Source organism: Tamandua tetradactyla, chromosome 5 (genome assembly GCF_023851605.1).
Source record: "Tamandua tetradactyla isolate mTamTet1 chromosome 5, mTamTet1.pri, whole genome shotgun sequence".
Taxonomy (NCBI): domain Eukaryota; kingdom Metazoa; phylum Chordata; class Mammalia; order Pilosa; family Myrmecophagidae; genus Tamandua; species Tamandua tetradactyla.
This window is the reverse complement of record NC_135331.1, coordinates 13,203,506-13,225,677: the sequence shown is the minus strand read 5'-3', so window position 1 is coordinate 13,225,677 and position 22,172 is coordinate 13,203,506. Positions and strand designations below refer to the sequence as shown.

Sequence of the window (22,172 nt, the reverse complement as noted above, 5' to 3'; positions counted from 1 at the left end):
AGCTGTTCTGACATGTGACTACAAGTTCTTCACTTGCCCATTCATTCATTTACTCACTCATTGTCATAAATACCTGCAAACTCTAAAATTCTATGAAAAGTATGGAATAACTAGTCCCATAAGCAGAGTAGTAACAATAAGATTACAGGTAAACATTGGCTAAATGTAAACACTCATCTAAGCAACATCTAAGGAGCTTCTGCTGCATGTCAGGCAGTATGCTACGGACTAGGGTGAACACTGAAGGTAAATATGCCACAATCCTTGCTGTTGAGAAAGTTTTCTGTCAAATGGATAAGGAGAGAAAAAGATGACAATATTAATTGGTAAGCAGTATACCAGAGTGTAATAGGAACATAGCAAATTCCTATAGGTAGAATGCTCCTACCCAAGCTGGTTTCAGGAAAGAAATCAGTTCAGTTAACTTCACAAAGTTGTCAAAACTTTTAATTAAAGCTACCATGAGATATTTCTCTAACCACTGCCATAAGGCTATAGATTCTTTCTAAAGACCCCCAGCAAATGCTGGAAATCTAAAATAGTTAGATCTTTTTATTATTATTATCATTATTATTATTATTATTATTATTATTATTATTATTTTGACCAGCAGTCCAAACCAAAAGAGTCAAGCCAAAGGGAGCTATTGGTTCATCGATTTAATATTAAATGCAACTTTATTCTGTCAGAATACAATCCTCTTCAATTTAAAAGAAGCCCCCTCAGCAACTTGTTCCTTGTCAATCAATGGCCAAATTTAAAAAGGATGACAGATCCATCTTTCAGATGGATCCAATTCCAAACACAAGATCAATTTCACTTACCTTAACAAAAGGATTTAATAACGCCTCTTAAAATTTTTTTTAGGGTGGGCCAGGGTGGTTCAGCAGGCAGAGTTCTTGCCTGCCATGCCAGAGACCCAATTTCAATTCCCAGTGTTTGCCCATGCAAAAAAAAAAAAATTTTTTTTAATAACTTACCTCAAATTCTTCCCAAAAGCCTTGCTTGACTTTATCTGTGGTCTCAGCTAATTTGCTTAGTTCTCGAACCCGACTTTCTATTTCAGCAGCATTGATACGAGTTGTGTTGAGGGGCTAATCAATTTCAGCAGTTGATGTGAAATGAAGAAAATATTAAAGAAAAAAGGTGTTAATGCAAAAAAAAAAGACTTCTATGTTGATATTCATAAAGACTACGACAGGGTGTTCACAGGACACAGCAGTTCACAATAAAAGCTTTCAAAAGTTTCACTTTCTTTTTTGTTCTGTCAGGAAATGTATCTTTCTTCAAACTCCACACATATTTTACTCCACTGATATAAAGTTAGACCTATTTTTCTTTACAAATATATCACATAACAGTGTTTCAAGAGATGAGATCATTTGCTACTAAGTCATACTGGTAAATTTTTAACTAGCAGTAATTCCAGAAGAAGTGAATGTGATCACCTAAAGGTAATGAAAAGTGGATCTTCGGTGGAATTTGGTGAAAACTTGCTATAAAACTCTAAAAGGCCTTTTAGACATACACCTGGAAATAGTCATGAGCAAAAAATGAATTTAGCATCTGGAATCAGTTTCCAAATAATAGAGAAGCAGTAGACGTATAAATGAAACAGGATCTGGTGCATGCATCATGATAGGAGCTGGGTGTGGGCCCCTGGGGGTCCGTGGTATTTTTCTACTTCTGTGTGTTCCACATAGTCTATATTGAGATTTTAACACTCAGTAAGGAGATGGAGCTTTTGCTCACCTGCTTGAGCTGTAGTACCGTGCCCAGCGTTTCTACCATGGGATTCTTCTTGTAGTGCTCCACGAGATCTGTCAGAGAATCAAACCGTTCTCCTCCACCGACATCATACTTCAGTTCCTTTCAAGGCAAAGAAATGATGTTTAATTATCTTTATGTTAAACTAATGTTTCCCTCAACTGAAGTATAGAGACAGTCTTCTATCCAGAAATGTAAAGATCAAACAGCTAGAGAAATAAAATGTAAAGGAAGTGACGGAGATGATAAAAATAGAGAAACTAATCCAATGAGAAGGAGCTCATTGTGAGGAGCTCTAAAAAAGTATCAAGAATTTACTAGTCCATAAAAAAGTTTCTCCTTCCTAAGTTAATGAAACAGTTAAAGAAATGGAAAAAAAATGTATTCTTTACTATTTACTTATTGTCTATGCTAAGTGACTATAAATAAAGCTGCTAAATAAAAGGAAAGTAGCTATTTTCTTCCAAAGCACAACAAACTCTGAGACGGGTGAGGCAATACTAAATCTCAGTATACGTATCATTACTTTCATCATCTCATGAAAATTTAAAAGGGAAATTATAAACAGAGACAAGGAGATTTTTTCTGAAAAGAAGATCAGAATAGGCTATTTAAGGAAAACAGTGAAACTCAGAAAATACAAAATGCTAGAAATTATATATGAAAATATTTGAGTGTTATCCTTTATTTCAGAATAAAACTAGAGGGGAGAAGTACTTCCAAAATGAAAAGATAAGGGCCTCTCAAAATCTGATCCTCCATAAAAGTCACAAGAACACTGGCAAAAATTGTCAAAATGAATTTACGATAATTTGAGGAGCATTTATTCAGGAAAAATGGCTGAATTTTGGTAGGAACAGAGAATTCTGTGACATTTCAATTTGCCCTATTCCCATCAACCTCTCCCCAGCTTCAGACTAGCCTTGAAAATCAACATCCTTGCAACCAAAGAGTAGCCATGAAAACAAGCAGCCGAGCACAACTGGAGGGGCCCAGAATGGGTTTGGAACTCCCCTAAGATCCCTATCCCCAGGGAAATGTCATTATCTGGCATATGGCAGTTCCCTGGAAGAGCCTCATTTTTAGAGTTTATCTTTATTTGACTTGACTCAGAGTTCACTCAATGAGAATAGCCCTATCTTAAGGGGGGGGGGGGGGCGGGTATCAAAAACAACCAGCAGTAATTGTCTAATACTGGCACTGAATGAAGATGTACTATCAGTTTGTGCAAATAAGGAACTGACCAACACATAAAAAGGAAATTCTGAGGAATATTCCCAAGGGGCTTGGAAAAACCTCCAACATATTCCTGGGAATCTGGAAGGCCACGTGCACATGGCAAGGCTGGGTGAAATCCAAGAAAGAATCAAGAGGGCCCTAATCTTCCACTCTGCCATACCTTGAGGCTCTGTGCAAGCAGGAAGTGAAGGCTAAGGCAGAGTTGTAAACTGCTGGAGCACAAACAGAACCCTCTATTCAAAGCTGAGAGGCTTACTTGGTTCACGGCATTTAAAGAAATCTCTGTCCAATCATTAACTGACCACTTTGCTAACTGAGCAGATGCCAGGGGGTGCACATGACAAAGAATATAAACTTTACAGAACTAGTTCAGGAAAAGTCACTAAATAAACAAACAGCAACAACAACAAACTCTGGGAAGAGGAGACTTCCAGTTTCCAGTGTTGCCACAAAATTTAAAATATCTAGTTTTCAAAAAAAATTTATGAGAGGTGCAAAGAAAAAGGAAAGTATGTCCCATACACAGGAAAACAAGGCAGCCAATAGAAACTGCCCTGGAGGAAGTCCAAACACTGAATTTACTACATGAAGATTTTTAATTAGCTAGTATAAATATGTTCTAAGAACTAAAAGAAATCACATTTAAAAAATTAAAAGAAAGCATGAGAATGATGTTTCATCAAATAGAGAATATCACAAAAACTTTTACACAAGTGTTCACAGCAGCATTACTCATAATAGCCAAAAAGTAGAAACAACCCAGACATCCATCGATTGATACATTAAAAAAAGGTCACATAGGCCTCTCTCTTCAGCCAACACAACGAGCAGTCTCACCACCCTCCCCCTCTCTACGTGGGACATGACTCCCAGGGGTGTGGACCTTCCTGGCAATGTGGGACAGAGATCTTGGAATGAGCGGAGACTCAGCATCAAGGGATTGAGAAAAACCCTAGAATGAGCTGAGACTTAGTATCAAGGGATTGAGAAAACCTTCTGGACCAAAAGGGGGAAGAGGGAAATGAGACAAAGTGTCAATGGCTGAGAGATTCCAAACAGAGTCAAGAGGTTATTCTGGAGGTTATTCTTATGCATCAAGTAGATAACATCTTATTCAAGATGTAATGGAGAGGCTGGAGGGAACTGCCTGAAAATGTAGAGCTGTGTTCCAGTAGCCATATTCCTTGAGGATGATTGAATAATGATACAGCTGTTACAATGTGACTGCGTGACTGTGAAAACCTTGTGTCTGATGCTCCTTTTATCTACCTTGTCAACAAAGGAGTAGAACATATGGAATAAAAATAAATAATAGGAGGAACAAATGTTAAAATAAATTTAGTTTGAAATGCTAGTGATCAATGAAAGTGAGGGGTAAGGGGTATGGTAGGTATAATCTTTTTTTTTTTTTCTTTCCTGTGTTCGTTTTATTTCTTTTTCTATTGTCTTTTTATTTCTTTCTCTGAATTAATGCAAATGTTCTAAGAAATGATGAATATGCAACTAAGTGATGATATTGTGAATTACTAAAAAAAAAAAAAAGGTCACATATATGATTCCATTTACATGAAATGCCCAGAATAGGCAAATCCAGAGATTTCCACTAAATTGTATATAATCCACTAAACTGTATACTTGAAAAGGGCAAATTGTATGGTATAATGATTATATCTCAATAAGGCTATTATAAAATTTTTTTTTAATTGAAAAACTAAAGTACTAAGAGGTTAGAGAGTTTCTATTTAGGAAACTATATCAAAACAAAGGTTCAATCTTCTTGATACAGATGCCACCTTAAAAACAAGAAATACTGAGTTCAATTCTACAGCCTTCATACAGGGTCTATATAATATGAAGGTGAGACTGTAATAACCCTAAGAAAGACCTGAGACCTTGAGGCTCCACTTTAGAAACTGAGACTTGGAGGCAGACTCCAGGTTCAACCAGACTCACACAGTGGACACCACAGGGCAGAAGGCGATGCCCTGAGGCATAATTTAATCTGTCCAAGATAGACGGGAAATAAACAACTTAATAGAATTTCAAAATGATGAAACCATTACTAAAATTGTAGAAGCCCTTCTGCACTTTTAGCAATGAGCAAAGAAATTCTGACTAAATAAGCAGAGAAACTCTGGCTTTGGATATAATGGTGTTCAGCTTCTCCCAGTAGAAAAATCATCCAAAGCAGACATTTTTTTTTACCAGACTCACAGTTCAACTGGGACTCACCTGGCAGCGAATCATGACATGGGTCACTTTAGACTTGCCATCATTGCTCTCCCCTTTGTCATCACCAGTGCGGACAGACAGAACAAAATCTCCAGGGTGGCTCTGGCTCTCTCGTACAAGAAAACTACCGTGTTTTCCTTTCTCAGTTAATAATTTCTCTGCTTCTTTCCCAGAAAGGTGTCCATGAAACCACCTAAATTTTTAAAAATGAAAATGAACTGTAGTTCTGTCATGGGTTCCCAACATTCTTTCACAAAACAACCATTCATAGTCGCACTCCTGAGCACAATTTAAGAACAAACACATCCCTCCAAAGGATTAATTGATCCCTAACAGACAGAACTTGCATCTCAGCTGTCAGGAAAAATGACAAAGAAGTTTAGAATGACGATAAAAATTTCTTAAATGAATCCACACTCATTTGGAGACAAATGTTCTCCATCTTTCCCTTTTTCTTTTAAATCTCCCATCTTCAAAAAAACAAAAGCAATTTGTCATTTTTCCACTGCCCAACCCTAAAAGGATGAACTCTTCAATCATAGCCATTTAATGAAGCTATAACAGAAAGGTACGGTAGAGACAGAGAAACATTTTGAATGTCTGTCCTTGATTTGGGATGTGAAACTAGATAAATAAAGGATCTTCACTTTAAATTAATTCAAACATTCCAAATTATCCCATATTTCTAACCTACCCTTAAATAGCCTCCAAATTTGCTAGTAATGTGTTTGTGTTATCATCTTAAACTTTCATGCACATAAGACTTGGAGTGGCAATGAGGGATTCTGCTAAAAATGTAGATGCCTGGGCTCCACAACCAGAGATACTAATACACTAAGTCAGAACAGGACCCAAGAATCTGCATTTTTTATTCATATGCCAGATCATCTTGACGTAGGCCATCCAAGGACTGACTTTGAGACAACACTGCTCTAAGTTACTATGGAAAACATCCTAACATAGTAAGAAAGTAAGGTACTATTCATGGCAGATAATGTTAATGACTCCTCATTAAAAGGATATACTCTGAGTTAGTTTTCATCTGAACTCAAATGAACAGAGTAAAATTTATTAAATAAACTGTATGATTTAGAGAAACATAAATAAATAGTGGGTTGACAGACATCTGCTTGAAGCTACAGTAATAGCTGGAGCAACAGATTACCAGCACACAATAGCATTAAAGTAAAGGTGGAAGGTCAAAAAAATAGAAAAGTACCTGAAGAATAAAAAACACACAAACCTAATGAAGAGTCCCTAAGAGACTCTCTGAGTCAGAGAAGAGATTGGGAATCTAGAAAACCAATAAAGTCAACACAAATAAATCAAGCCTCAGCTTTTATCAGGTAAGTTCCAACCCTAGGGGAAAGATCTCTAAAGTAATACAATTTCCTTTAAGCAAGGTCATTCTCCTATTTATGGATATAACGTAAAAGAATTGATGAAAACTCTGACGCTCAGTTCCCTGATTTTCCACTTCTTAGCTTAAACTGACATCTGTTGGTGATACTGCTGAATAACTGATGGAGATTTACCACAGAAAACTGCTGCTATTTTGGTCTCCATTATCCTTTGTTTTTCCCTAATAATTCTCAAAGACTATCAGCTGAAGTTCAATAAAATTCTAATTACTACATGTACCAAGTATATACAGGGATAGAATGAGTATAAATAACAGTGAAGCTTTTGCAAGAAAAGGACCCTCTGAAAACAATCTGATCCTATTATTCTTCCTTTAGTAAAGCTTTAAAGATTGCAGCTTGAGAAAAGGATGCAAGCCAAATCTCCATAACACATGTGTATGACACACGTGGCCAAGGGAAAATGTAGAAACCACAGGCACAGTGGTTACTAAAATGGCACTGACCTTTCAGAGGTAGGATCTGCACAATTCAGAGGATATTTGAGCTCAATAACGTCTCCATTTTTCTCTTTTAACTGCCCGTGATGTTCCATATAATACTGGACCAACTCAGCCAAAGTAGCAAACTTCTCCCCTCCATACAGGTCATAGTAATCACCAGTGTTCTGAATCTTGATGTGCGTGACGGCTCCATTTCTTCTAAAATAGTCCATTGGAAGAGAAACATAAATAAATAAAGAGCTATACTAGTAAAAATGGGTCTCATGTTCCATATCAGATTTTACCCAAATGTTGAAACAAACTCAGGAAAAGACTTTATACCTCTCTTGTAACAATTGCTGTGGGTTAAATAACATCACAGCCATTGATGCCAACGTAAAAGACTCTATATATTAGTTTCTTCCTCCTGTACATCTCCCTTTTTTTAAAGATTGGAGCTGCCAAATTATATACATTAAGTGACAATAATTTTCCCATCCTTAATTGATCAAGGTCATACATAATTAAAGTTAAACATATACCTACCTTATGATCCAGTAAATCCACTCCTAAGTGCATCACCCAAAAGAAATTAAAATATGTGGCCAACAAGACTTGTAAAACAAGTTTATTCATATTAGCAAAAAATTGAAAACCCAAATGTCCATTATCAGAACAGTAAACAAACAGTGGCATACTCAAACAATGGACCACTGCTAATTAATAAGAAAAAAAGAACAAACCATTGATATATATATATATATACACACACAAGACGAATGAATTTCAAAATATTAGGTTAAGAGAAAGAAGCCAGACCAAAAGAGTATATCCTGAGCAACCTCATTTATATGAAATTCTAGAATAAAGAGAACTGGCCTATAGGACTTGCTTGCTTCTAGGGAGGAGTGAAATTATTGGAAAGGAGCACAGAGGAAATTTCCAGGACAATAAAAATGTTCTATATTTTTATTGGAATGTTGGGTACATGAATAAACACATTCATCAAAACTTTTCTCATTATACATGTTAAGATACTATATATACATAGCTTTCGCAATGTGCCTGTGTGATTGTGAAAACCTTGTGTCTGATGCTCCTGTTATCTACGGTATAGACAGATGAGTAAAACATATGGATTAAAAATAAATAAATAATGGGGGAACAAAAGTTAAAATAAACTTAGTAGATTAAAATGCTAGTGATCAATGAAAGGGCATGGTAAAGTGTATAGAAAAAAATAGGGGAACCAGAGACTAAAATATATTGTGTATTTCTTTTTCTGAATTGACGCAAATGTTCTAAGAAATGATCATGGTGATGCTATTGTGGGTTTTTAATTACATACCAAGAATGGAATGATCACATGCAAGAATGTTTGCACGTTGTTTTGTTTAAAAAAATAAAAGAATTAAAAAAGATACTATATATAATTATATCTTTAAAAACCATGTTAAGGACACATATAATTGATAGTGTGTCCATCATGAGATAGCTAATGTGCTGTCCCACTGAGCTAACATAACACTGCCAAAAGTTTTTAAAACTTGTCATTTTAGTTAGTCTGAATAGTTTTACTGTGATTTCCATCTGGTTGTCCGAATCACTAAAGAAATCTCCAGTATACCCATTTCCACATTTGTGGACCCCAAGGAATCTAGCAATACCAAAACGGTAACCACTGACGTTTATTTCTTTTAGTCTAACCTTGTAGCATTATTAATGAAGATGCTGGGAAATACAAATGTATTTAGAACAAATAATAAAGGAAAAAGGAACTAAGGACCAAAGAACTATTACCTCATAATGTTACTGACAATATCTACTTTTAATTTTTGATGACAACCTTTTGCAAGGGGTAAAAAAGGCACTTCAGGTGATACTCTCCTCCAAGTACACCTGACTCTATTTTAACACCTGGGCCTTTATTTAATGACATAATACAAACATAGATTTTTCCAGGTACAGACTACATCAATATATAGCAACATGGATGAATCTCAAAAATATGATTCTACGTGAAAGAAGCATGATGCAGAACGATTTGCTGAGTTCGTACCATTTATATAAATTCGAGCACACACAAATAATACTATATTATTCAGGATACACACATTTATGCTAATTTTTTCCTTTTTAACGTACTAAAGAGATACGTATAAAATTCAAGATAGTTGTTGCCTCAGAGGCAAAGAATTTTCTTGTATTTTTCCTTAAATGTTTTAAAAAGAGGATCTTCCTTTATGGCAAAATAATCATCAAATATTCAGCAAGGACACATAACAAAAAGGTTTTGACATCACCTGCAGGTGTCATTCTCTACAGAGAATCAGAACAAAAAGCATATATGAATACACTCGCACATGCACACATGGACACACACATGCACACATGTAAAGTGTCTGTAATACATATCACATATAAACAAATATATAAGAAGTGAAACACTTTACCATACTAATTTTTTTTAAATGAAACATATAGTTACAGATGTTAAAAGCATTGGTTCTAAGGTCACACAAAAAGATATACCAATGGCCTTTTAAACTTATGAAAAGATGTCCACCTTCAAGCATGAGAAATGAAAATTAAAATTCACTGAGTGTGATGGTTAGAGTCTGGTGATAGATAAACCAATAAATAAAAAAGGATTAAAAAAAAGTGAATACATTCTTCTACCATTTTGTCTTTTAGATTTTATGTCATATGTAATTTGTTTTCTCTTTTTATCTTTACTGACAGTCTTCATTTCTATACTGTTCTCCAGACCTCTCTCTACTGCTTTTTCCTATCTGCCTGTAGTGTTCCCTTTAGTATTTCTTGCAGAGCTGGTCTCTTAATCACAAATTCTCCCAATGATTAAGTGAAAATATTTTAATCTACCCCTCATTTTTGAAGGACAGCTTTGCTGGATATAGAATTGTTGGTTGGCAGTTTTTCTTTTAGAATCTTAAATAGTCATACCACTACCTTCTCACTTCCATGGTTTCTCCTGAGAAATCCACATATTGTCTTATTGGGCTTCCCTTGTACGTGATGATTATAAATATGTAAATGTTATTTCCACTTTTGTCCACTGAGAGGGCCTAGAGGCACTGGCACCCAAAAGCATAAACATACTTACCATCTTGTTCTCAGTTTGTAAAAAGCATCCCAACTAAAGAACTAAAGTTCCTTAGAGAAATGAGTGAGTCCATGCTAAGAAGAGGAAAACTTATTTTTTATGTGTCTCTCCACATATATGTATATCTATATAGACAGGCACACAGAGGTAGATACATGATATGAATATCATAGGGAGTGTTATTCACAACTCTTTTTTGGGGGGAGAGGGACCTGGGTCAGGAATTAAACCCAGGTCTCCCCCACCATGCGAGAATTCTACCACTGAACTACCCATGCACCCTGAGGAAAACATTAAGAGTAGCCTGGGACATCTCACTGAGCAGAAAGTAGAGAAATACTTAAAGACTACTAGAGACATTTCAAAAGGATGTAGGAAAAAAACAAAATAAAATAAAAAATAAATAAATAAAAGGGGGAAGAAAAGGATACAGGAGCCATGCTGGTCAAATCTGGGTCAACCTGAACATCAAAAAGAATAATGCCAATGAAATGTAACATACTGGTGAAAAAGAAAGCATTCCTGAGTCCATACTGATACTCAAAAATAAAAATAAAAGGGTAGGTGGAGCACTACTTTTCAGAGGAATGCCAACTAATAAATGTAGAATAACAAAATTAGAAAAATACAAATTTTTCCATTACCAATATAATAATTTATTCAGACAAAATTCATCTACACATTTAAAAGCATTGCATGAAAATGTGTTGGGGAACAGAATATTCAAACATATACAAAGTATTATTCCACTACTTATTAATTATAAAAGGAAAAAGGTACCTTTATGAGACAGGAAAATCTGGCAAACACTTTAACCAAGTAATTAAACTGAACACCACCAAAAGATGGGGCAAACATATTATGAGTCCCTGATGCAAACACAAAACAATGAGATGGAGTCAATATCATCCAAATAATTTGCTTACAAAAATGTTGAGTCTGTATCTAAAAATGAGGAAACAATCAGCAAATCTTGGCTGGGGGACAATCTATGAAACAACTGGTCAAGTTTCTTCAAAAATATCAATGCCAAAAAGCAATAAATAAATAAATAAATAAATAAATGTTAAGGACAAGAGGCGGGGTGGGGTAGGGCAGAGAATGTTCTACATTAAACAAGATCTGAAACTCTAGATATATAACAGTCAAATGTAATATAAGATCCTGAATTTGGTCAGGCTAGGGATAGAGAACTACTTCAAAAGACACTTTTGAGATAACAGGGAAAATGTGAATATAGACCTCATATTAAACAATATTATTGAATAATTATTAAAATTTCTTGGATATAATAATTTTGTGGTTATACAAGAGAATTCCTGGCACACAGGAGATACACGGTAAATTATTTACAGGTAAAAATAAGTGTTGTGATATCTGCAATTCATTTTTAGAAGATTCAGGGGAAAAAAAGAACAAAAAATAAAAAGATTCAGGAAAAGTATATATATATATATATATATATAAAAATACATACACATAAACATACTTATAAAGAGAAAGAACAAATATGACAAAGTGTTAACAGGTAAAAGAAGGGAAATTGCACACTGTATCAACTTTTTTAAAGGTTTGAATTTTTTCAAATTAAAAACCTAGGAAAAGCTTTTCGGAAAAAATAAACACTAGTTCTAAGTCTGGGCTCTGCCACTTAATAGCTGTAAGATTCCAGATAGGTAACTTAACTGCTATACCTCAGCTTCCTCATCTATGAAAGGAAGATGATAATGGCACTTATTCACAGACGTTTGTGAGAATTAATTGAAATACTAACTAGTATTTACAACTATAAAGTGCTTAGCACAATGGTCTGGTATATGGCAACTCCTCAATAATGTTTGCTATCATCAGCATTGTCATAGTTGTAATTATTATAATTTCCATCCAAATTCTTACAGGTCAAATGTCACATAACTTTAGATGAGAGAAGTCTGTGCTGAGATAAGCCCAAGAGACATGTGAAGTCATCCACCCACTTCTTACAGTAAATGGAAAGTAAAAGTGAATGATAGGGACCTTTCAAGAAACTAATCGAAGCCAAAAAGGGAATACTTAAGTTTCAAATATATCCTACATAAATCCTCAAGAACAGGTTTTACTTTACTTAAAATAATAATAAAAGTACATTAATATAGACAGACTGCTCTTACAGCAGTTACATATATTCAGGAGTTGTAACTGTTATTTCTAAATTCTGAGATACTAACCTATTTGTGTATAACCTGGTCATTCTCAGAAACTTTAGGTATTTATGTGATACCTGAGACTCAGAGTTAGAGCTCTGAAGCTATGAAAGTCAGCATTGCCCCATACAGCAACTGTTAAAAATGGTGAAAACTCAGACTTCGATGAGAATTATAAATGAAGCTGATCTGGATAGGACTAAGGTAAATCAGAATAGAGGGTAAAGGTTGATGTAGTCCATATTTTAAAACTTCAACCTCTATGTGAGACCAAAGGGAGAGATGCTTACTTGGTACAAAATTTATACTTTGGGTAGCCCATTACCTACTTTAACTTGTATGGTCAGTTTAGTTGAACACCGTAAGTATATGGAATATTGAATAGGGCGTGAGATCTTGTTGGTTTGTCCAGGTTAGTGTGATGCCCCAATATATCCCAGAGTAATTTAGGCAGAGAATAAAAAAGTATTTGCAAAGTCCCCTTGGGAGAATAGGGAGAAAGGAAGAAATATTCAACTTCCCAATCCGGGGAATTCCTGTATTCTTGCAAGCAATAGGGACAACCAATTCAATAGGCTGAGGCCTCAGCCTTGGGGTTTGTCCCTATGAACTTATTCCTATAAAGGAGAAGCTAAGCCTACTTACAAGTATGCTTGAGCCACCCCCGAGAACCTCTTTTGTTGCTCATATATGGCCTCCCTAGGCAACTCAGCAGGTGAACTTACTGCCCTCCTGTCTATGCGGGACATGGACTCCCAGGGGTGTAAATCTCCCTCATAATGTGCCAGGACCCAGCATCATGGGATTCAGAGAGCCTTCTTGACCAAAAGTGGGAAGAGAGAAATGAGACAAAATTAAGTTTCAGTGGCTGAGAGATTTCAAACAGAGTCAACAGATTATCCCGGGGGTTATTCTTACGCATTATATAGACATCCCTTTTTAGTTTATGATGTACTGGAGTGGCTCGAGGGAAACTGAACACAACTCAACTGACACTGTTGAACTGTACTCCTGTAGCCTTGATTTTTGAAGATGACTGTATAACAATATCGCTTTTACAATGTGACTGTGTGATTGTGAAAACCTTGTGGCTGATACTCCTTTTATCCAGGGTGTGGAAAGATGAGTAAAAAAAAAAAAAGTATAAAAAATAAATAACAGGGAGGACAAAGGGTAAAAAATTGGGTAGATTGACTACCATATCAACAAAAGAGTAGAACATATGGAATAAAAATAAATAATAGGGGGAATAAATGTTAAAACAAATTTAGTTTGAAATGCTAGTGGTAAATGAAAGCGAGGGGTAAGGGGTATGGTATGTATAACTTTTTTTCTCTATTATCATTTTATTTCTTTTTCTGTTGTCTTTTTATTTCTTTTTCTAAATCGATGCAAATGTTCTAAGAAATGATGAATATGCAACTATGTGATATTAAGAATTAATGATTATATATGTAGAATGGAATGATATCTTATTGTTTTGTTTGTTCGTTATTAATTTTTTTTTAATTAATAAAAAAATTGGGTATATTGAAATACTAGTGGTCAATGAGAGGGAAGGGTAAGGGGTATGGGATGTATGAGATTTTTCTTTTTATTTCTTTTTCTGGAGTGATGCAAATGTTCTAAACAGGATCATGGTGATGAATACACAACCATGTGATGAAATTGTGGGCCATTATTGTATACTATGTATGGATTGTATGTATGTAAATATTTCTCAATAAAATATGTTTTTAAACTGTGAAAAAAAAAGTAGCTTAATACAGACAGATGGGTGGATGGAGGGAAAGACAGATTCAGTAAATAGAATGATAACGGCTAATGTGGTGAAATGTTAAAATTGGTGATCTGGGTATCTGGGGGGATGAAAGTATGTTGTAGTCTTCTGTATGGGTTTTTGGTTTTATTTTTTGTATGGGTTTTTATTAATTTTGCAACTGTCCTGTAAGTTCGAGATTATTTCAAAATGAAAAGTGCTTTTTTAAAAAAAGTACCTTGTGGTAGTTAGGTTCAAGTGTCAACTTGGCCAGGTGAAGATGCCTAGTTCTATTGCTGTGGACATGAACCAATGCCATGTGAAACTCATCTGTTGCTGATTACATCTGCAGTTGGCTAGGAAGCGTGCCTGCTGCAATGATGTTTGATTTAATTGGCTGGAAGCTTAAATGAGAGAGCTCAACGTAGCACAGCCTAAGCAGCTCAGCATACCTCATCTCAGCACCTGCAGCTCAGCTCAGGCCTTTGGAGAGACAGAAAGGACTCACTCCTGGGGAAAGTTGTTAGAACCTAGAGGCCTGGAGGGAAGGCCAGCAGAGATCACCCTGTGCCTTCCCATGTTAGAAAGAACCTCAGTTGAAGGTTAGCTGCCTTTCCTCTGAAGAACTACATGTTTTTAATGAAATAAATCCCCTTTTATTAAAAGTCAATCCATCTCTGGTGTGTTGCATTCTGGAAGCTAGCAAACTAGAACACACCTTAACAAAGCAGTTCAGTTCTAGCTCCTAGATTAAGCTAGGATAAGGAGGCTAAGCATATAGGAGAACATCAATTTCTAGAGAAACTCCATGTGATTAGAGACATGTAACAGGATATTCATTGTGATATTGTTCAGAAAAATTTTACAAACTGAAAATAATCTTCATCAATAGAAGACTGAATAATGGTATAGTCACACTATTGGAGTACTATATATTGGAATACTATATTATATATTTGTACTATATAATATATAATTGTTAAAATAAATAATAGATCTATAGGTACTAACATGAAACCAAAAAAAAAAGTTAAAGCTGCAGAATGATGCATATGTCATAAAACTATATGAATTCGAAAAACACACAAAATAACTATATTGTTGATCTATCAACAATGCAGTATAAGCAAACAAAATGTTCAGGAAAGATATATGCCAACTTCTCAATGGTGGTTTCCTCTTGGGAAAGGCGGGTGGGATGCAGAATGGGACTGGCAGGAGAACAAAGGGGACCACAACTTCCTCAGGAATGTTATATTTCTTGAAAATGAAAATTGTTATGGAGAAAGACTCTTAAAAAGCTTTTCCATTAAGAAAAAAAACACTTGAAAGAGAGGCCAAAAAGCAACTCTTTTTCCCTACTCCTTCCCCCAGACTTTTCTTATGAAAAGTCAATAATTAAGTAAATTGCTCAACACTTGGTTCCAGTTCCTGCATTTCTGTAGTTTAAAGTGGATAATACACTATTAATTTCCATGCTGAATTTTTTTATTTAAAAGAAAGTAACACAATGTCCTTACACTGAAACTGAAAATTCATCAATTTTAGAGCCAGGAATTATCATGTTACACAAGAAAAAATAGAAGTCTACTGAATTGATTTTTAAGAAGAAAGGAGATCAGATATTTGTTTTTCCTTTTGGACATTTTTATGTGTAATTCTTTTCTGCCTGCCTACTCTTCTGCAAAACTGAGATGTACAGGTTTCAATTCCCTGCCATGAAAATTGATGTGATGGCAGTTTTATAAATGTTGCTTTCTGATTTTTACCAGGATGAGAAAATAATTAAAATTATTATTGATCTGCAAGTAGTAAACACTTCCTTTTATTGCTTTCCCTCCATTTTAGTTAAATATAATTTGCAATAAATGTACACATTGTCGTTTGTTTTATAAAGCATATCACTTTAAAATGATTTTTACTCCTGCGAGTATGTTGGAATATGTGGAATTTTAAAGTAGTAAAGACATCACCAGATTCTTATTATTGATGTAAAAAAAATAAGGCAATTTTTAGAAATATTTGGACTTTGGCAGCTTTGTAAGGAACTTGGAAGTGTTTAGGATTTCTATATGGAAATAAGTCTGTTTTTGTCTGGCAGTCTGGGCTTAGTTTTTATGTTTATTTTAGAAGACAACTGTTGCATCAATATATTATGTTTCTTGGCATTGCTCAGCATAGGTAATGTGTGTACTTTTTGTGTACACAAAATCATATTAAAGTTTTTTGCATAAAATAAGTGCTTCTAAATGTTAGAAAAAAGTAAGAAAGAAACAGAAGGAAGAAAAATGTGGGGAATCAGGCTCCAGAGGAGTAGAAAGAGGATCAAGCACTGGAGGCCTTAAGAACATAAGAACTCAAATGAAGCATGCCAACTCATCCTCAGGGGTCTTTCAGGAAGGAGACAATTTTCTTGGCTTGCCCATGCAAGCCACTCCCCAAACCCCACGTCTGATCTGTGACCCAGTGCTACGGCATGGTCTCCTAACAGTGCCACAAACAGGCCTTCCAACTCAAAATGAGGACAGCTAGCTGTACAAGTGTGATTTTATCACTTCCTATCTGGAAAACACTCTCAGGATACTGTGTTTTTCTTACCTTACAGAAAGTGTGAAGTCTCCAGGGTTACTTTTACTGGGCCTCGCCAAAAAACTGCCATCAACTCCTCTTGTCAACAGTAGGTTTTCTGCCTCCACGCCAGTGATATTTGGGTGAAACCATCTTAAAAGAGAGAGAGAAGTGGAGTGAAAAACAAAGGACTTTGTCAGCACTACTTTCACACCATCACCGATAATATACCTTATGAGTAGCTGATAAAAATACAAATCAAGACTGTTCTCGCATCTCTTAGTTGCCATCCCCTCCCTGCATTTTCCTTGGTAGGGACCTGGAATCCAGCCCGCACAGCAGGTGGTACTGGAGGTATGGCTGATGGGGACTGGAGCTGGGGGTATAAAGCCAGTGTACCTGGTGAGGCCAGGCCCAGAAGGACAGTCCACATGGTCAGGAGATTAAGCACATGGAGTGGGATTAAGCAAATAAAAAACAAAAAAGCAAGTAAGTAAATAAATTACTTAATAAGTAAATATATTTAAGATAATGAGAACCAGATTTCTCACTGTTGAAGGAGGAGATACAAATATGGAAAGGGAGAAAGTCAGAATAAACTCTGTGGTGTTATAATGAAATTGGAAGTATCACATAACTACAGTTTTTAATGTATATATGTAGATAGATATACTGATAAAGAAATACAGATGTTTGTGTATGTGTGTATATATATGCATATATATGTATGTATTGTATACATTGTATACAATACAATGGCTCTCTCTTGTGTAAGGGCCTGGAAGCAACAACACCTAATAGCAATCTAGCATATCTAGCACTCCTATTTTGCTTTCTAAATACCATTCTCCATTAAAAGGAACCTAAACTCCTAGAAGAAATGGCTGATTCTAGGGCAGGGGCAGTAAAAGAAGATAAGCCTAGAACATCTTATTGTGCCTGAGTAAGAAAGAGTTCCAATAATAATGAGGACATGCCAAAAGGATACAGGAGCCAGCTTGAAGCTCTTCCTACTGACCAAATTAAGGACAATTTGAACTTCAAAATAAACAATGATATTAATGGATTATAAATCATTGAATGAAATACAAAACCAACAGCCCTTAGTGATGTTAATATTTTAAAAAACTGATTTTAAAAGACATGGCAAAAGAGGGAAAGTTCTCTGCAATAAAAGCACAAATAATAAATGTAGAAGGAATGATAGTATCAGAAAGTTTCAATCTGGCAACCATCACAGCAATAGTTATGGCAAGAATCATCAATGAATGCTGAAACTTGTGGGTAGAAGTTTGAAGGCTGTAACCAGACATACAGTAATAAAATGAACAATCCTGAATTGTATCATGGACCAGAAGGAAAGGGAAAAAAGGGAAGGCGGGTTTTTTGTTTGTTTCTTTTGCTTTTTGCTATGGGATTTTACTGAAACAACCAATAAAATTTGAGAAGAGCCTGAGGATATAGCAGTACTGTATCAATTTTAAATTTCCTGATTTTGATGAGTGTTCTGTGGTACGTGTCCTTGTTTTTAGGAGATACACACTAAAGTTTTCTGTAGTAACAAGACATCATGTCTGAAACTAAATAGTCCAGAGAAAAATTATATATATAATATAGACAGAGAGAGAGAGGGCAAGTGCAGTACATATTAACAACTGGTAAGTCTAGGTAAATAGTAAACTGGAATTCTCTGTACTATTGTTGCAACTTTTCTGTAAATTTGAAATTATTTTAAAATAAAAAGTTTAACCCCCTTCTCCCAACACACACACCACACACACAACACACAAATGACATAATCTGCCATGGATAGCATTCACTTCAACAGAGTCCTCTCTAGTTTCCAGCAAGGAAACTGCCTTCATGGATCCCAACAGTCATCAAGATTCACAGAAAGAAAGCAAATTTCTAAAGTCAAATTACCCTGGACTTTTATAAGCCAACTCAATGGCTTTAAATGCCCCCAGGAACATAAATCAATGCTAACATAAGGCACTGAAAACTACATGAACTTTTAAGAGACTTCTTAACAAATATGGCCCAATTAAAGTATTTTAAGAATGAAGTAGAGAGCTAACACAAGGGTGAAAAACTGTCATAAATCATGCACTACTTGAAAGTGGTTAAAATGGGATCTTTTGTTTTTTATATATTATTCCAATAAAGGTTTTTTTTTTAAAAAATCAAGCATATTTGTGTTTGTATGTGGTTATAGATCATAAATAAAAAATAAATAAATTTAAATGAAAAAAAAATCAAGCACATACAATGGAATATTGACCAGCTGCAAGAAGGAATAAAGTAGTGAGGCATGGTAAATGAAACTTCAGGACATTATGTTGAGTGAATTAAGCTAGAAACAAAAAGACAAATAATGTAAGGCCTCACTAATGTGGGCTAACTATAATGTGCAAACTCTGAGAACTGAATGAGAACATTGTTTATCAAGCAATAGAACATGGCAGACATGGGGTAATTGACAAGCAAGGAATACAAAATGTTCAAATAAGGCTTATTGTAAAGGCTTCTAGATTGTAAATTCTTACAGTAGTCACATCTATTTCTGAGTTGTAACTGTTATTTCCAAATTCTGAGATGCTGAACTATTTGTGTATAATCTGATTGTTCCCTGGAACTTTGGGTATCTGTTTGATACCTGAGACTCAGAGTTAAGAGTTCTGCAGCTCTGAAAGTCAGGTTACCCCACCTCAAAGAAGCAGAAAAAGAGATCACACTTCAATTAGAGATAGGAGTAAAGCTGATTTGGATAGGACTAAGATAATTCAGAATACCGGGTAAAGGAAGATATCGACTGTTTTTTAAAACTTCAACTTACGTGTGAGACCAAAGGAAGAGAAGTTTATGTGGTGCAAAATTTATATTTTCTGTAGCATACTACCTGATTTAATCTGTCAGTTTATTCAAACAACATAATTACATGGAGCCTTGAATAGGAAATGAGATTTGTTTTGACAAGTTAATGTAATACCCAATACATCCCAAAGTAATTTGGGTAGAAAATTAAAAAAAAAAAAAAAGTATGTGCAAAATTCCCTTTTGAGGTACTGGTGAAAAAGGTGAAAATTTTAAATGTCCCCACCTGGGGAATTCCTGATATTCTCACAAGCATTAGGGACTCCCAAATTCATAAGTCAAGCTCTCGATCTTGAGGTTTGCCCTTATGAAACTTATTCCTGCAAAGGAGAAGCTAAGCTTACTTATAATTATGCCTAAACACGCCCACAAGAAGCTCTTTTGTTGCTCAGATATGGCCTTTCTCTCTAAGCCAACTCTGCAAATAAATTCAATACCCTCCCCTCTAAGTGGAATATGACTCTCAGGGGTGTAATTCTCCCAGGTAAAGTGGGACATAACTCCCAGAGATAAGTGTGATCCTGGCATCCTATGATTGAGAAAGCCTTCTTGACCAAAAGGGAGAAAAGAAATGAAACAAAGTTTCAGTGGCTAAGAGATTTCAAATAGAGTTGTGAGGTCATTCTGGAGGTTTTATGTATTACATATTCTTTTTTAGTTTCTGGTGTATTAGAATAGCTAGAATGAAATACCTGAAACTGTTGAGCTGCAATCCAGTAGCCTTGATTCCTGATGATGAGTGAATAACTATATGGCTATTACAGTGTGATCATGTGATTGTGAAAACCATGTCACTGACACTTCCTTTAATTAGCGTATGGGCAGATGAGTAAGAACATAAAGACAGAAAAGTAAACAAATAATAAGAAGGATAAGAGGCATAGGACATTTTAGACATTCTTTTTTATTTTTACTTTCCTTGGAGTAATGAAAATGTTCTAAAATTGATTGTGGCAATGAATGCACAATTATGATAATATTGTGAGCCACTGACTGTGTACTTTAGACGACTATATGGTATGTGCATATAACTCAATAAAATTGCATTTAAAAAAAAAATCATGCATAGGGTGGGCCACGGTGGTACAGTAGGTAGAGTTCTCGCCTGTCATGCCAAAGACCCGGGTTCAATTCCCGGTGCCTGTCCATGAAAAAAAAAAATGCATAAAGCGTATGGAAAACTGTACGGTATTATGGTTAGGAGCTCCTGATTAGACAGACCTGGGTGTGCACTGAAGCTCTACCCCTTACTAGTTCTGTGATCTGGAAAAGTTATTTAATTTTTCCCTACCTCAGACTCCTTGTCTGCAAAATGGAGATGACAGTTTGTACCTCACAGGTCCGGTTCAAGAACAAAATGAAATAATAAAAGAGAAGGACTTACGAAATTCATTCATTCCACACATTCACTGAGCACTTATTATAGGTAAGGCATCAAGACACTGGGGCCACAGCAGTTAACACAAAAACTTCTACCTTCATGGAGCACTTTTTATAATGGGAGAAGAAAGAAAATACATAAGATGCCAGATGGTGATAAATGCTATGAAGAGGAATAAAGGAAGGAAAAGGGAATAGAAGTAGGGGGATAAAATGGATGTTATTTATATAAGGCAGTTGGGGAAGGTCTCAATGATAAGGTAATATTTAATCAGAGACATGGAAGAAGGCAGCAATATGCATACATATAGAAGAGGAGTATACCAGGCAAAGGGAGGAGCAAGATCAAAGACCCAGAGGAGGAACCATATTTGGCATGCTCAAGCAGGTGAGAGGCCACTGTGGCTGGAACAGAGTGGGCAAGAGAGAAAGAGGTAGGATATAAGGCCAGAGAGGTAATGAAAGGCCACTTCACATGGGACTCAGAGGATACTGTAAGACTTCAGCTTTTACTTTTTATGACATGGAAAAGGACTGGAGGATTTTTTTGTTTTTTTTTTTCTTGTTGGAAGTGAATTTTATTGGTTGTGGTTAAGGTTGGATAAGATTTTATAGTTTTAAAAGATTTTTACGAGTTTTATCAGATATATCTTTTTTTTTTTCCTGAAACTCTGCTTTTATTTATTTTTTTATTAATTAAAAAAATTAACTAACACAACATTTAGAAATCATTCCATTCTACATATACAATCAGTAATTCTTAATATCATCACATAGATGCATATTCATCATTTCTTAGTACATTTACATCAATTCAGAAAAGGAAAGGACTGGAGGATTTTAGGTAGAGGAGCTACAGGATCTAACTTAAATGTTTAAATGATCCTTCAGGTTACCATATGAAACCAAGGATAGAAGCGCAAAGATCACTGGTAAGCTAAGGAAATACTCCAGGTAAGAGATGACAGTGCCACGGCCAGGGTGGGAACAGTAAGGGAGCAGTGATAAGCAGTCCAACTAGGAATACTTTAAGGAATGACTAACAGGATTTGCTAATCGGTTACAAATGCGATAGGAGAGTAAGATGACTCCAGAATTTCGGCCTGAACAACTAGAGGGTTGGAGGTGTCATGAACAGAGATGCAGAAACATTAATTTTGAATGCCTACTAGTCATTCCACTGTGTGGTACACAGTAAGCACT

The 22,172-nt window shown here is 35.5% G+C and overlaps 1 protein-coding gene across 2 annotated transcripts in view; it reads right to left on the bottom strand.

Annotated features, from left to right (window-relative positions):
* PTPN11 (protein tyrosine phosphatase non-receptor type 11) overlaps window positions 1-22,172 on the bottom strand; it is a 117,348-nt gene that overhangs the window by 72,446 nt on the left and 22,730 nt on the right. For both annotated transcript variants that reach the window (XM_077159891.1, XM_077159892.1), the window contains exons 2-6: window positions 16,746-16,868; window positions 7,106-7,300; window positions 5,239-5,431; window positions 1,753-1,869; window positions 981-1,094 (exon numbers count right to left, since the gene is read on the bottom strand). In XM_077159891.1, coding sequence (XP_077016006.1) covers window positions 981-1,094; window positions 1,753-1,869; window positions 5,239-5,431; window positions 7,106-7,300; window positions 16,746-16,868 — 742 coding nt within the window. The remainder of the gene's footprint in view (window positions 1-980; window positions 1,095-1,752; window positions 1,870-5,238; window positions 5,432-7,105; window positions 7,301-16,745; window positions 16,869-22,172) is intronic.